This window comes from Hemicordylus capensis, chromosome 10 (assembly GCF_027244095.1).
Source record: "Hemicordylus capensis ecotype Gifberg chromosome 10, rHemCap1.1.pri, whole genome shotgun sequence".
NCBI lineage: Eukaryota > Metazoa > Chordata > Lepidosauria > Squamata > Cordylidae > Hemicordylus > Hemicordylus capensis.
This window is the reverse complement of record NC_069666.1, coordinates 23,376,036-23,389,487: the sequence shown is the minus strand read 5'-3', so window position 1 is coordinate 23,389,487 and position 13,452 is coordinate 23,376,036. Positions and strand designations below refer to the sequence as shown.

The 13,452-nt window shown below is 49.8% G+C and overlaps 1 protein-coding gene across 4 annotated transcripts in view; it reads left to right on the top strand.

The window, feature by feature from the left end:
- Positions 1–13,452, top strand: part of SNX33 (sorting nexin 33) — a 28,626-nt gene that overhangs the window by 3,960 nt on the left and 11,214 nt on the right. The window contains exons 1-2 of one of the 4 annotated variants that reach the window (XM_053272643.1): positions 3,187–3,359; positions 4,275–6,587. In XM_053272643.1, the coding sequence (XP_053128618.1) occupies positions 5,147–6,587 (1,441 nt within the window). In that variant the 5' untranslated portion in view covers positions 3,187–3,359; positions 4,275–5,146. Of the gene's footprint in view, positions 1–3,186; positions 3,360–3,533; positions 6,588–13,452 lie in introns of those variants that run through there. The other 3 variants (XM_053272644.1, XM_053272645.1, XM_053272642.1) reach the window with 3 other exon arrangements.

Sequence of the window (13,452 nt, the reverse complement as noted above, 5' to 3'; positions counted from 1 at the left end):
CCCACGAAACCAAATCATCTCCTGTCACTTCAGCAGGGCTCACTGAATCACTTGCTGGATTGCATCCCAGATCATTAGTCGCAGCAGCAAGGAAGCGAGCACTTGTGTTTCTCCTTCTGGAATGCGCAAGAGCCTTCTGTTCTGAGTAAACATGCAATTCTGTGCACTTTGTCCCAGAATTAAAGCCTGTCATTGAAAACTTCCACTGAGTTCATAGGAACATAGGAAGCTGCCTTATACCAAGTCAGACCATTCGTCTATCTCTCTCAGTGTTGTCTACCCAGATTGGCAGCGACTTTTCCAAGATTGCATGCAGGAGTTATTTTATTATTATTACTTTTCACATTTGTATCCCACTCTTCCTCCAAGGAGCCCAGAGTGGTGTTCTACATACTTAAGTTTCTCCTTACAACAACCCTGTGAAGTAGGTGAGGCTGAGAGAGAAGTGACTGGCCCAGAGCCACCCAGCAAGTATCGTGGCTGAATGGGGATTTGAACTCGGGTCTCCCCGGTCCTAGTCTGGCACTCTAACCACTACACCACGCTCTCTCAGCCCTATCTTGGAGATGCTAGGGAGGGAACTTGGAAACTTCTGCATGCAAGCAGGCAGCTGCTCTTCCCATCCCCTAAGGAGAATATCTTACAGAACTCACACACACGTATTCTCCCATTCAAATGCAAACCAGGGCAGACCCTGCTTAGCAAAGGGGACAATGCATGCTTGCCGCCACAAGACCAGCTCTCCCAATGGGGCTTACCTCCAAGTAAGTGTGCATAGGATCCCACGGCGTTCAATTGTGCTGTGCTAATTCCCAAGAAACCCCTGCTAACTGGGTAAAGAGGCACCTTTGAAAGGGGTGACTCTCTTTATACTGAGCACGTGGAAAGCAACTGGCCCTATCCAGCCCAGCCCAGCCTCCCTGCAGTGGCTGTTGCTGGTGTTTATCTTACATTTTCTTTCTTTTTTAGATTGTGAGCCCTTTGGGTACAGGGAGCCATTTAATATGTTTTTTTCTACATAAACTGCTTTGAGAACTTTTTGTGGTTGTTGAAAAGCAGAATATAAATAGTCAAAGTAATAATAGTATAAGCAGCTCCTGGGCTTGCAGCCTCACAGCATGATCCTGTACCTTATTTGCGCTGAATAAATTGGCTGAGATCAGGCTGAGAAACTGCAGTAAAGATTTCCTATATTGTGAACTGCCCAGGGACCTTTTTATATGGGCCGGTATATAAATGTACTCCAATAAATAAATCCCATAAGTTACTTTGGGCTTCCAAATAAAGAGAAAGGAGATGTATTTAGGATGGAGTCGAACCAGAGGTCTAATTCTCACTGAGAGGGCAAATCTTTGTCTGGATTGTACCACTTCAGACTGTAGGTGGAAGTTCTAAACATAGAAAGAAATAAAGGAAACTACCTTATGCCCAAGCCACCTAATGGCACAGCAAGGAAATGACTTGATTAGCAAGCCAGAGGTTGCTGGTTCGAATCCCCGCTGGTATGTTTCCCACCAGACTATGGGAAACACCTATATCGGGCAGCAGTGATATAGGAAGATGCTGAAAGGCATCATAATCTCATACTGTGAGGGAGGAGGCAATGGTAAAACCCTCCTGTAGTCTACCAAAGACTGTGGTTGCCACGAGTCGACACCGAGTCAATGGCACTCTTACCTTTACCTTGTGCCCAGTCAGACGGAACATTGTTCTATCTAGGCTCAGGATTGTCTCCTACACTGACTGGCAGCGGCTTCTCCCAAGGTTTCAGGCAGGAGTCTTTCCCAGCACTACCTGGAGATGCTGCCAGGGAGTGAATCTGGGACCTTCTGCCTGCAAGCTTGCAGATGCTCTTCCACCAAGCTATAGGCCCATCCTCAAAATGCTGGCCTGCTTTATATGGATTATATAGCTGGTCTTGTGGTAGCAAGCACAGGTTGTTCCCTTTGCTAAGCAGGGTCCACCCTGGTTTGCATTTGAGTGGGAGACTACACCTGTGAGCACTGTAAGATATTTCCCCTTAGGGGATGGAGCCGCTCTGTGAAGAACAAGAAGGACCCAAGTTCCCTCCCTGGCAGCATCCCCAAGCTAGGGCTGAGAGAGATTCCTGCCTGCCACCTTGGAGAAGCTGCTGCCAGTCTGGGTAGACAATACTGAGCTTGATGGACCAGTGCTCTGACTCAGTAGATGACAGCTTGCTCTGTTCCTATGGAAGCTGCCTTATACTGAATCAGACCCTTGGCCCATTCAGCTCAGTACTGACTGGCAGTGGCTCTCCGTGGTTTCAGTCCAGAGTCTTTCCCGGCTCTACCTGGAGATGCTGCCAGGGATTGAACTTGCGAGTTTCTGCACACAAAGCAGACGCTCTTTCACTGCGCTCCCAGTTTACGCTTCTCCTTGCCACCCTCGTTTTTATGCGCAAGGAGCTCGACACAGGACTACTGATTGATTAAGTGCCATCAACTCGGTGTCGACTCTTAGCGACCACATAGATGGATTCTCTCCAGGACGATCTGTCTTCAGCTTGGCCTTTCAGGTCTCCCAGTGGTACATTCATTGCTGTCATCATCAAGTCCATCCACCTGGCTGCTTGGTCGTCCTCTTCTTCTCTTGCCTTCCACTTTCCCCAGCATTATGGACTTCTCAAGCGAGCTGCATCTTCACATAATGTGTCCAAAATACACAGAGTATCAGCCACCTAATAGCGCAGCAGGGAAATGGCTTGACTACCAAGCCAGAGGTTGCTGGTTCGAATTCCCGCTCGTATGTTTCCCAGACTATGGGAAACACCTGTATCGGGTAGCAACAATATACGAAGATGCTGAAAGGCATCATCTCATACTGCGTGGGAGGAGGCAATGGTCAACCCCTCCTGTATTCTACCAAAGACAACCACAGGGCTCTGTGGTCCCAGGTATGATAGTTTGAGCCTAGTCCTTTGTGCCTCGAGTGAAAATTCTGGACGGATTTGTTCTAGTTGCAAAGAAACATCGGTTTGTTTTTCCTGGCTGTCGATGGCCCCCTCCCAATAAAAACCTGCTCAGAGAGCCCTGCAGCCCGGCCGGAGAGAAACCAGGGCCGGCAGCAGCAGCAACAACCACCCGAGCCGTGCCTTCCGCGGCTGCCTGCAGAGGGCAGCCTGCGACCTCGCTTGCCCAGCCGGGCTCGCCGGCCGCCCGAAGCGCTTGCAAACTTCGGAGCTCCGGCTTCCTTCCTTGCGTCATGGAAAAGCCAGGAGGGTGACCCACACACGGCGAGCAGGAGCCGAGGCGAGAGATTGTCGGCGGGGGCCGAGGAGCGCCGGGACGGAGCCAGGAGGGGCCACCGAGGCGAAGCCAAGGCAGAGACGGCTCCCGGAGGTGGGGAGGGCTCCCTGGCCTCGGCAGCCCTCCCCGCTCGCCTGCCCCCCCCCGCCCAGGTGCAGGGGACGCTGCGCAGGAGAGCGCGCGCGCAAAGGCAGCCGGAGAGAGGCGCCCACCGGCGGCGGGCAGCGAGGGGGTAGAAGCGGCGCCGGTCCCGCGGCCCGCGATCGCCCGGGAGGTGGGGTGGGCTGAAGCCGGCGCAGCAGCCCCCGCTCCGGGCGGGGTGGAAAGCAGAGGAGGCGGCGCGCAGCGCAGCAGGACGCCGAGCCAGAGCTCCGGAGCGGCGGCGCCTCGATCCCGTCTCCTCCTCGCCTCTTCCCAGGCGGAAGTGCCTCTGAGTCTGCCCCGGGGCTGCCGGGGCTGCTGCTTCTCTCCTCCCCGCGGGGTCGCCCGAGGACCCCCGCAGCCCCCTCCCCACCACCCCGGACTTCCTTGTGGCCGCCGGCCCCCGGCGCAGCTCTGCCGTTCCGGGCAGATCGGGGCATCCCCCGCCTGGAAGCCGGCGCCCGGGTTTTTCCTGTGGCTTTGCGGCGAGCTTTCACGGGCAGGCAGTTTATTTATGGCCCGCTCGGCGGCCGAGCGCATTGTTCGTGCCTCGCCTTCAGGACTTTCCTCTCCGGCTCCTGCGACGCTGATTTGTTTCGACTTGGCCTGGTTTCGGAGCGGATGGAAACGCATCCAGGCAGCGACAATCACAAAAGAGACCTTTTGATTCCAAGGGGTTGCTATTATTATTATTATTATTATTATTATTATTATTTAAGCCGCTCAACCGGTGGATCTGAGTAAGGGGGGAAAAAAACTTGCATCACTAAGAACTCTTGAGGGGATCGGTTGTGTTGTGTGTAGGAGAATCACAGTTGTGTGTGTGTCAGAAACTTCACACTGTTTTTTTCCTTTTTCCTTTCTAAGTTTTAGATCCTGGAAAGGAGCACACTTTCCTTCTGGCGTCTATTTTGCTTTCTGCTGCAGAAGTTCACATGAACTTTGTCTGCGCCCTGTTGAGAAGGAGGGGCAGTGTGTGTTTGTGTTGTTATTCAGCCTAAGGCGTGACCCATTCAGCTCTGGATTGATTTGCGGCTTTTTATTTTTCCTCCACCCCTCTGGAGGATTGCGGGTTTCCAACCGGGCCTAGAAGGGATTACGAAAACTTGCAAACATATTTTTGATATGGAATAACCAGGAGCTTTCTTTCGTCCTTCCTAAAAGGGATTTTTTTTAAAAAAAGCACTGTGATTATGTTTTGCACTGGATTTATTTTTACACGAAGATGACTCAAATGCTTTAACTTTTTTGAATATATCTTTTGGAAAAAGAACATTCTTCAAAGAATTCTTGAATGTTTTGCATCTCATAGACGTGGCTCATCTTTACATCTGATTTCAGTGTAAAGAAGGCAGATGGTTCAGGAATAACTAGTCTCCAAGATAAACATCTACACCGAGATGACAGTTTTCTGGTTATCTGTGCGTCTGACCGAAGCCTATATAACCTAAAACGAGGGGTCAAAAATGTTGTTTGGTTTGCCCCGAGCATGCTGTTCTCAACTAATGCCTGCAGACTGCAACGCACCTTGGAATGTATAAACCTCAGCACGAATTCTGAAGCAAGAGTTACATTATATTGTTCCTCTTAGGGAAAGTCTGTAAAATTCCCCCTTTCCCCCCCACGGAACTGCTACCACTCTTAAGGCTGTTTGCTGGTGGTGACTTAAGTAACTGAGCTCTCACAGAGGGGGGAGGGTGTTCTGTGCTGGCCGTGGGGTTGTGTTACGGCCAGCAGCCATGGCAATGAAAGCCAGAGCCCTGTATAACTTCCAGAGTGAAAACAAGGAGGAAATCAGCATCCAGGAGAACGAGGAGCTGGTGATCTTCAGCGAAAACACTCTGGACGGCTGGCTGCAGGGGACCAACAGCCGGGGGGAGACGGGCCTCTTTCCTGCTTCCTACGTGGAGATCCTCCGCGCCCGCTCAGCCTCAAGTTATACGGACTATTCCAGCAGCCCCGCTGGCTCCCCTGGAAACGGCTCCTCGTTCTATGTCCCCCCTTCCAACACCAGCGTCTCCCACCAGGGCAGCTTCGAAGACGACGACGACGACGACTGGGACGACTGGGATGATGGCTGCACGGTGGTGGAAGAGCCCAGAAGCAGGCCAGGCACCAACGGGCATCCTTCGCCCAACCTGCCGTATCCTGGGCCGTACGCGCATCCGAACAACATGGCCTACCGGCCCAAGCCGTCCTTGGAGAGGCAGGACAGTATCGGCTCCTCCAAAAGGGGGAGCGTCGTGGGGCGGAACCTCAATCGCTTCTCCTGCTTCGTCCGGTCCGGGGTGGAGGCCTTCATCCTGGGAGATGTGCCGATGATGTCCAAGATTGCGGAGGCCTACTACATTGACATGGGCCCCAAGGGCCCCCAGTGGAGGCCCAGTCCACACCCGTTGATCTGCTCGGTGGAAGACCCCACCAAACAGACCAAGTTCAAAGGCATCAAGAGCTACATCTCGTACAGGCTGACGCCCAGCAACAGCAACTCCCCGGTCTACCGGCGGTACAAGCACTTTGACTGGCTGTACAACCGCCTGCTGCATAAGTTCACGGTCATCTCCGTGCCGCACCTGCCCGAGAAGCAGGCGACGGGGCGCTTTGAGGAGGACTTCATTGAGAAGCGGAAGCGGAGGCTGATCTTGTGGATGGACCACATGACCAGCCACCCGACGCTCTCCCAGTACGAGGGTTTCCAGCACTTCCTCAACTGCCACGATGACAAGCAGTGGAAGATGGGCAAGCGTCGGGCCGAGAAGGACGAGATGGTGGGGGCCAGCTTCCTGCTGACTCTCCAGATCCCGACGGAGCACCAGGACCTGCAGGATGTGGAGGACCGGGTGGACACCTTCAAGGCCTTCAGCAAGAAGATGGACGACAGCGTCCTGCAGCTGACCAACGTGGCTTCCGAGCTGGTACGCAAACACATCGGGGGCTTCCGCAAGGAGTTCCAGAAGCTGGGCAATGCGTTCCAGGCCATCAGCCATTCCTTCCAGATGGACCCGCCCTACAGTTTTGATGCGCTCAACGGGGCCATCTCGCACACAGGCAAGACCTACGAGACGGTTGGGGAAATGTTTGCCGAGCAACCCAAGAATGACCTTTTCCTCATGCTGGACACTCTTTCCTTGTACCAAGGGCTGCTCTCCAACTTTCCAGACATCATTCATCTCCAGAAAGGTAAGTATCGCGTGCAGCAGCTGTAGGAACATTGGAAGCTGCCTTCTGCTGAGTCAGACCATTGGTCCATCTAGCTCTGTATTGTCTACACAGACTGGCAGCGGCTTCTCCAAGGTGGCAGGCAGGAATCTCTCTCAGCCCTATCTTGGAGATGCCAGGGAGGGAACTTGGAACCTTAGGTGCTCTTCACAGAGCAGCCCCATCCCCTGAGGGGAATCTCTTCCAGTGCTCACACTTCTAGTCTCCCATTCAAATGCAACCAGGGCAGACCCTGCTTAGCAAAGAGGACAAGTCATGCTTGCTACCACAAGACCGGCTCTCCTTCCCTGCTAGAAGAATAGCAGCTTTCAGGTCAGCAGCAGAGTGATCCGAGAGACAGAAATGTTCTCCCACCAGTTTCTGAATGTGGCCATTTTTTAGGTCAGATCTGTGCCCATTTTTTATTTTACACTGCCCTTTTGCTATCTATAGACAGCGGCAGGGCACCGTTGACAGGTGATGGCATTTATCATGTTGGAAGATGAGCAGAAGAACCGTCAGCTAAAAGGTTTTTGTCTCAGGGCCTGCAAAAGATGTTTGCTGAAGGTGCTGGAGAATTCTGTAAATAACAAAACAGGAATTGGAGATTTTGCTCACAGGAGCATCCCTGCATAAAGGGGCATCCCAGGCCAGGATAACTTTCCCACGGGCAATTGTGCTAATGGCATGACCGTGAAGCCATTACTTTTGGTGGCAGATGTTTCTCTGGGATTAACCCTAAGGTGGTGTTATAAAATTCTGTTTTGCTCAGGCAATAAAGGAGGGCATTCACGTCAAATTCCTGCTTCGTTACCTGGGCAAAATCCATGGGAGCAGAAGTGATCTGGCTGTTTGTATATTCAGATGTTGTGTTGTATGGGCATATACGGGAGGAGACCTGGACTTGTGGTAAAGTAAACTGTGCTGTCGAGTCGGTGTTGACTGCTGGTGACCACAGAGCCCTGTGGTTGTCTTTGGTAGAATACAGGAGGGGTTTACCATGGCCTCCTCCCTCACAGTATGAGATAATGCCTTCCAGTATCTTCCTATATCGCTGCTGCCCGATATAAGTGTTGCCCACATTCTGGGAAATTTACCAGCAGGGGTTCAAACCCGCAACCTCTGTCTTGCTAATCAGGTCATTTCCCTGCTGCGCCATTAGGTGGCTGGACCTGTGGTAGCAGGCATGAATCATCCTCTTTCCTAAACAGGATCTGCCCTAGTTTGCCTTCGTATGGGGGACTACATATGAGCGCTGTAAGATATTCCCCTTAGGAGATGGGTCATTGCTCAGTGGAAAAGGATCTACTTGTCTGCATGCAGAAGGTGCCAGGTTCAACCCCTGGCAGCATCTCCAGGTAGGGCTGGGAGAGATCCGTGTCTGCAACCTTAGAGAGCTGCTGCCAGTCAGTGTTGACAATACTGAGCTAGATGGACTAAGGGTCTGACTTCGTAGAAGGCAGCTTCCTAGATCCCTATGAACAAGTACTTGTGTGAATGATGTTCATTTTAAAAGGGAACCGGGGTGCAGGCCGCTCAAAGGCAGGGTACAGGCAGAATTTCTACTACCCTGCATGCGCTGAACAAAACATGTGAACATTGCAGCAGCGATATAGGAAGATGCTGAAAGGCATCATCATCTCACAGTGTGTGGGAGATGGCAATGGTCAACCCTTCCTGTATTCTACCAAAGAAAAACCACAGGGCTCTGTGGTCTCCAGGAGTAGATGGCACACTTTACTTTTACTTTACATTGTATACAGATTGTATAAGTGTTGAATATGACATGAATAAGCTGATAGTGGATGCGTGATTCAAGCAGGGAGTATTGAAAATCCTCAGTTCTAGGAGCAATTTATTCTGAAGTGTTCGCTATTTTGCTTTTTAAATTTTGATTTTGTTTGTCAGGAGGGGGCCTTGAAGCCCTGACCTCAGGCACAACTAATCTTTATTCACACTCCTCTCTGGCTCTCGGAATTCAGCACGCTCATGGCCTACTCACAGGCATAAGGACTAGAAACCTATTTTTTCAGTTAAACTTTTTAAAAAGAAAGAATCCTATGTGAAATGAAATAGAGGCTCAGTATCAGCTGAGATGGCCTCAAAAGCAATCCAAGAGCAGCTGCTGAATAAATATTTACTCCGACGCATTCCAATAATACATCTTTTTCAAGGAATATTTTCATTTGACTGCCTGGGAGAGATGTGTTCTTGGAGATTTATTTATTTATATCTGTGTAAAGCGCTTTGGGAACTTTTGCTGAAATGTGGTATCTAAATATTCGTCGTATCCGCAGATGTGTGTCTTGCAGAATACACCTCTCCCAGGCAGTCAAGGGGAAATATTCCTTGAAAAAGACGTATGATCAGAATGTGTCGGAATAAATATTTATTCAGCAGCTGCTCTTGGATTGTTCTTGAAGTTGAATCCTGTGCCTCCTGCCATATTCTGTGTTTTATTCTCTCCTCCGTGTGGAATAGTGTACCCACAGACCAGCCTCTGGGTTTCAGTACAAAGAAGTGCTATCCTTTCTGTGCCAGGGATTCGGAAAGGAAAAAATCTTGTCTCTGGCTCAATGCCCAGACATCAAGAAAAGACCAAAAGTTGCACAGAATGTTGCTGAGCAGTTCATGGGGACAGCAAGGCCTACGAGGGTACAGAGTGCTTGTCACGGCGTCATGCTGGGTCCTGGTGCCAAGACCTGGTGAGGTGGCTGTGCTCAGCTGGGGGGTGAGGTCATTTTCCAGGATAGTGCGAGGCTTGTCTTTGAATAAAATTGCTCAAGAGAATCTCCTGGAAAACACAGTCCCTGTTTATCTGGGGTGCTCCTGTTAGGAGTGCTTGGGAGGAGAGCGGGTCTTCATGCATGGTCCCCTTTGCTAAGCTGGGCTTGCCTTGGTTTGCATTTGGATGGGTGACTACATGTGGGCAGGCACGGTCTGCTGTAAGATGCAGCGGCCACATTTGCAATGGTGTTTTGAAAGGTTTTAAAAACCACACACAAATGATTCTTAAGTTGTATCAATGGAATGGAGGAACGGAAATGCAAATTAGCAGCAATGTCTCCCAAAGATTGCTCCATGAAGAAAGTACAACAATTTGTTCATTGTTCCCCTGACCCAGATCCTAACCCTTTGTTTTGTGCAAAAATGACTGCAATTTTATCCTAATCATTTGTGGTGGGGGGAAGGATGAAGAAAGGTGATAACACAGAGAAAGTACAACAATGCAATCATCTCTTTTCCATCTCTGGGGGGTAAAGGTAAAGTGTGCCATTGAGTCGATTTAGACTCCTGGTGTCCACAGAGAGCCTGGTGGTTGTCTTTGGTAGAATACGGGGGGGTGGGGGGTGGTTTACTATTGCCTCCTCCCGCACAATCTGAGATGATGATGCCTTTCAACATCTTCCTGTATCGCTGCTGCCTGATATAGTACCAGCAGGGATTTGAACTGGCAACCTTCTGCTTGTTAGTCAAGCATTTCCCCGCTGCGCCACTTAAGGTGACTTCTCTGGGGGGTAGAGGTTGCCAAAAATCACTGTGTACATTCCGTCCCCCGAGAGTGGAGTGATGGCCAAAATCGTTCATGGACTACCTGGATACGGGATGCTTGAGCTGTGTGTGACTCCGGTGTTTTGCCGTCTCTATGGTGATTCACGCCTCGCATCTAAACCACACCTGTGGATTAAAGGTGGGGCTTGGAGTAACCTGACACTTTCCTTTTCCCAGAAAGGCATGAATCACATCTCTCTACAGGTGGATGGGAAATGTCTCTTGAATTCATGGGGCAAGCTCTGCCTTGCCCAGATGAAAGACAAGCTGGGTGGATAGATAGGCCTGAGGGGTGCGTAATAGGGATAGGAACATAGGAAACTGCCAGATACTGAGTCAGACCCTTGGTCTATCTAGCTCAGTATTGTCTTCACAGACTGGCAGTGGCTTCTCCACGGTTGCAGGCAGGAATCTCTCTCAGCCCTATCTTGGAGAAGCCAGGGAGGGAACTTGGAACCTAGATGCTTTTCCCAGAATGGCTCCATCCATTAAGGGGAATCTCTTGCAGTGCTCACACTTCTTGTCTCCCATTCAAATGCAATTAGGGCAGACGCTGCTTAGCTAAGGGGACAAGTCATGCTTGCTACGACAAGCCCAGCTCCCTTCCTGTCAGATGTGCACGAAACGGATTTTGCATTTTGGTTTGAGTGCAAAACAAAATGCCGATGGCCGAAACGTTTCATTGAAACCGCAGTCAAACTGGTTGTTTCAGCTCAAACGTTGTGAGTGTTTCGGCTAAAGGGAACAATTGGGAAATTCGAAACACCTCATTGTTCCCCATGTGATAGAGCATGATGGGTGCTACCTACCACCCAGTCCACAAAAGAAAGGAGCAAGCAGAAAATTTTAAACAAATTTTTAACCTTTTCCCCTGGGGGGGGGGTTGGGGAAGAGGTTAAAAATTTGTTAAAAACTGCCCACTTGCCCATTTTAAAAAAATGAGTTGGGTGGTAGGTAGCACCCATCATGCCCTACCATCCAACCTATTAGGAGCTGTCCGTGGGGAACAATGGGGTTTCGGGTTTCCCCATTGTTCCCTATGGCGGGAAGAAGCTGCACTCACAGAATGCACACACAGGTTTTGCACTGCAATTTGCAATGCATTTTGCTACCCTGTTTTGTAGACTACTGCAGAAACACATGTTAGAAGGGAATCTGTCCCTCCCAACACACAACATACATTTCAAACGCACTCTGAAAATGGCCACACAATGACCCAGAATCCACTGCCAGGCCAGTGCCTGTGCTGCAGTAACATCATTGGCACAAGTTGTTCTCTCACACACAATTATGACTCCTTATGTTACTAGCATTGCAACAGCTGCCACAGCAGCACCCTTAGCAGGCAGCAGACATAGCCATAAACTCAACTAGAGCAACTTCAGCCACATTTTGAATGAGTATACTTTGCAATGCAGATTGCAGATCAGAGCAGTGAGTGAAGCACAAGTTAGTCTCAAGACCCGACATGGAGCTCATCACAGCAATCACCAAGAAATATTACACACACACACCCCGCTGCTACTGTCCATTTCTTGCCACAACACTATCTCACAAACAAAGCAAACTACAACTCAAGGACACACATTGCTGCCTGCACACACTGTGATACTGCCACCCAGAACAAAACTCATTCCGTACACAGATTAAAAAAAATTAGAACACTGCTCCCAGTTCTTTGGAATACATTTTGAAACTCCCACCCTTTGCGTTCCCCGCTCCCTCCCCCCAGCCAATGGGGCACAGTTGCCCATGACAACACTTGACTGGTAAGATAACAAGCCAACCAAGGAGTAAGGAGATTGCAAGCCAATTGTAAACCAGTGCCAGAAAACCAATCAGCAAGGGGGAAAACAGGCCTCCAGAAATGGCGCTCGAAACGTTTCAAGGCGAAACGGGGCTGTTTTGTTCCGAGCTCGAAACGGGCCCTTTATTTAGAGGGCCGTTTGTTTCGAGCTCTAAACTCTCGAAATGGCCCTTTTCGAGTCGAAACGTTTCAACGTCCAAACGGTTTGCACTTCCCTAGTCCGTGGGGGGTGGGGTGGGGTGTGGGGCGGAGAGGGCCATTTCTGTGTTCCCTCTAGTCAACCTTGGCTCTCCAGCTGTTGCTGAACTATAATTCTCATCATCCTCAGCCACAATGATGTTATAGTTCAACATCAGCTGGAGAGTCAAGGTTGCCTGCCCCTGCCCGGGTCTGGTCTACTGGTAGCCCATGAACTATGCTACCACAAGTGCTGAATTATCATCTCTCTCTGTGATGATTAATGCAGATCATGGGTTTGGGCAAAGTCGAGATGGCAAGAGATGAGAAACAGGGGCTTTCCCATCTCAGACTTGCAACAGTTGCATAATTTATATGTAAATAAGTGAAAAACATCATTCACTTTACGTGGATTTCAGTTAAGGCCAACCTCCTTACTTCTGTTTTTTCCAACCAGCCACATGGTATTATTAATCATCATCATTATTATCACTGTACACTACATCTCGGGGGGGCTCACAACATCAACAGAACACATACTACATAAAACAACAAATGAATACAGTTAAACTAAAAGATAAAAGGTTAAAAAGCCTCTTTAAAAAGATGTGCTTTTAATTGTTTTTTTAAAAAGACCGAAGTGGGGGCTGTTTTTAATAAGACCAAAATCTGGTCTTTATCTGGTCATATCCTGCTCTGTTAAGGCAGGGGTTTCCCTGATATTGTTAAACTACATCCCCCATTATCCCCAGCCTTTCCCCCTTGTGGATGGGATGATGAGAGTTGTAGTCCAGCAACATCTGGACCCCCAAGGCTGAGAACCCTTGGAGTGCAGCGTTCAGCAATAAATGACGGGGGCTGGGCAGGAATCCTTGTATAAGCAAAGGAGTGGGGACCTAGGAAGCTGCCATATACTGAGTCAGACCCTTGGTCCACCTAGCTCAGTATTGTCTACACTGACTGGCAGCAGCTCTCCAAAGTTTCAGGTGGGAGTCTTTCTCAGCCCTATCTTGGAGATGCTGCCAGAAGCGGATGCTCTTCCACTGAGTTATAGCCCCATCCAAATGCAGACCAGGGCAGACCCTGCTTAGCAAAGGGAACAATTAATGCTTGCTGCCACAAGCCCATCCAACCAGACTAGGGTTGCCATGTTTGTGGCTTTCCAAATCCGGGTGCCTAATTTGCATATTATGTAAATAGGCTGGAAATGAGTTTTTGAGCCGAATAGTGACTTCACCTTTTGCTCCATTACTCCGCTTCCACAAGGGCTAGAGCTTAGCTTTAAAAAATAAAAAATGAAAGCTGGAATCT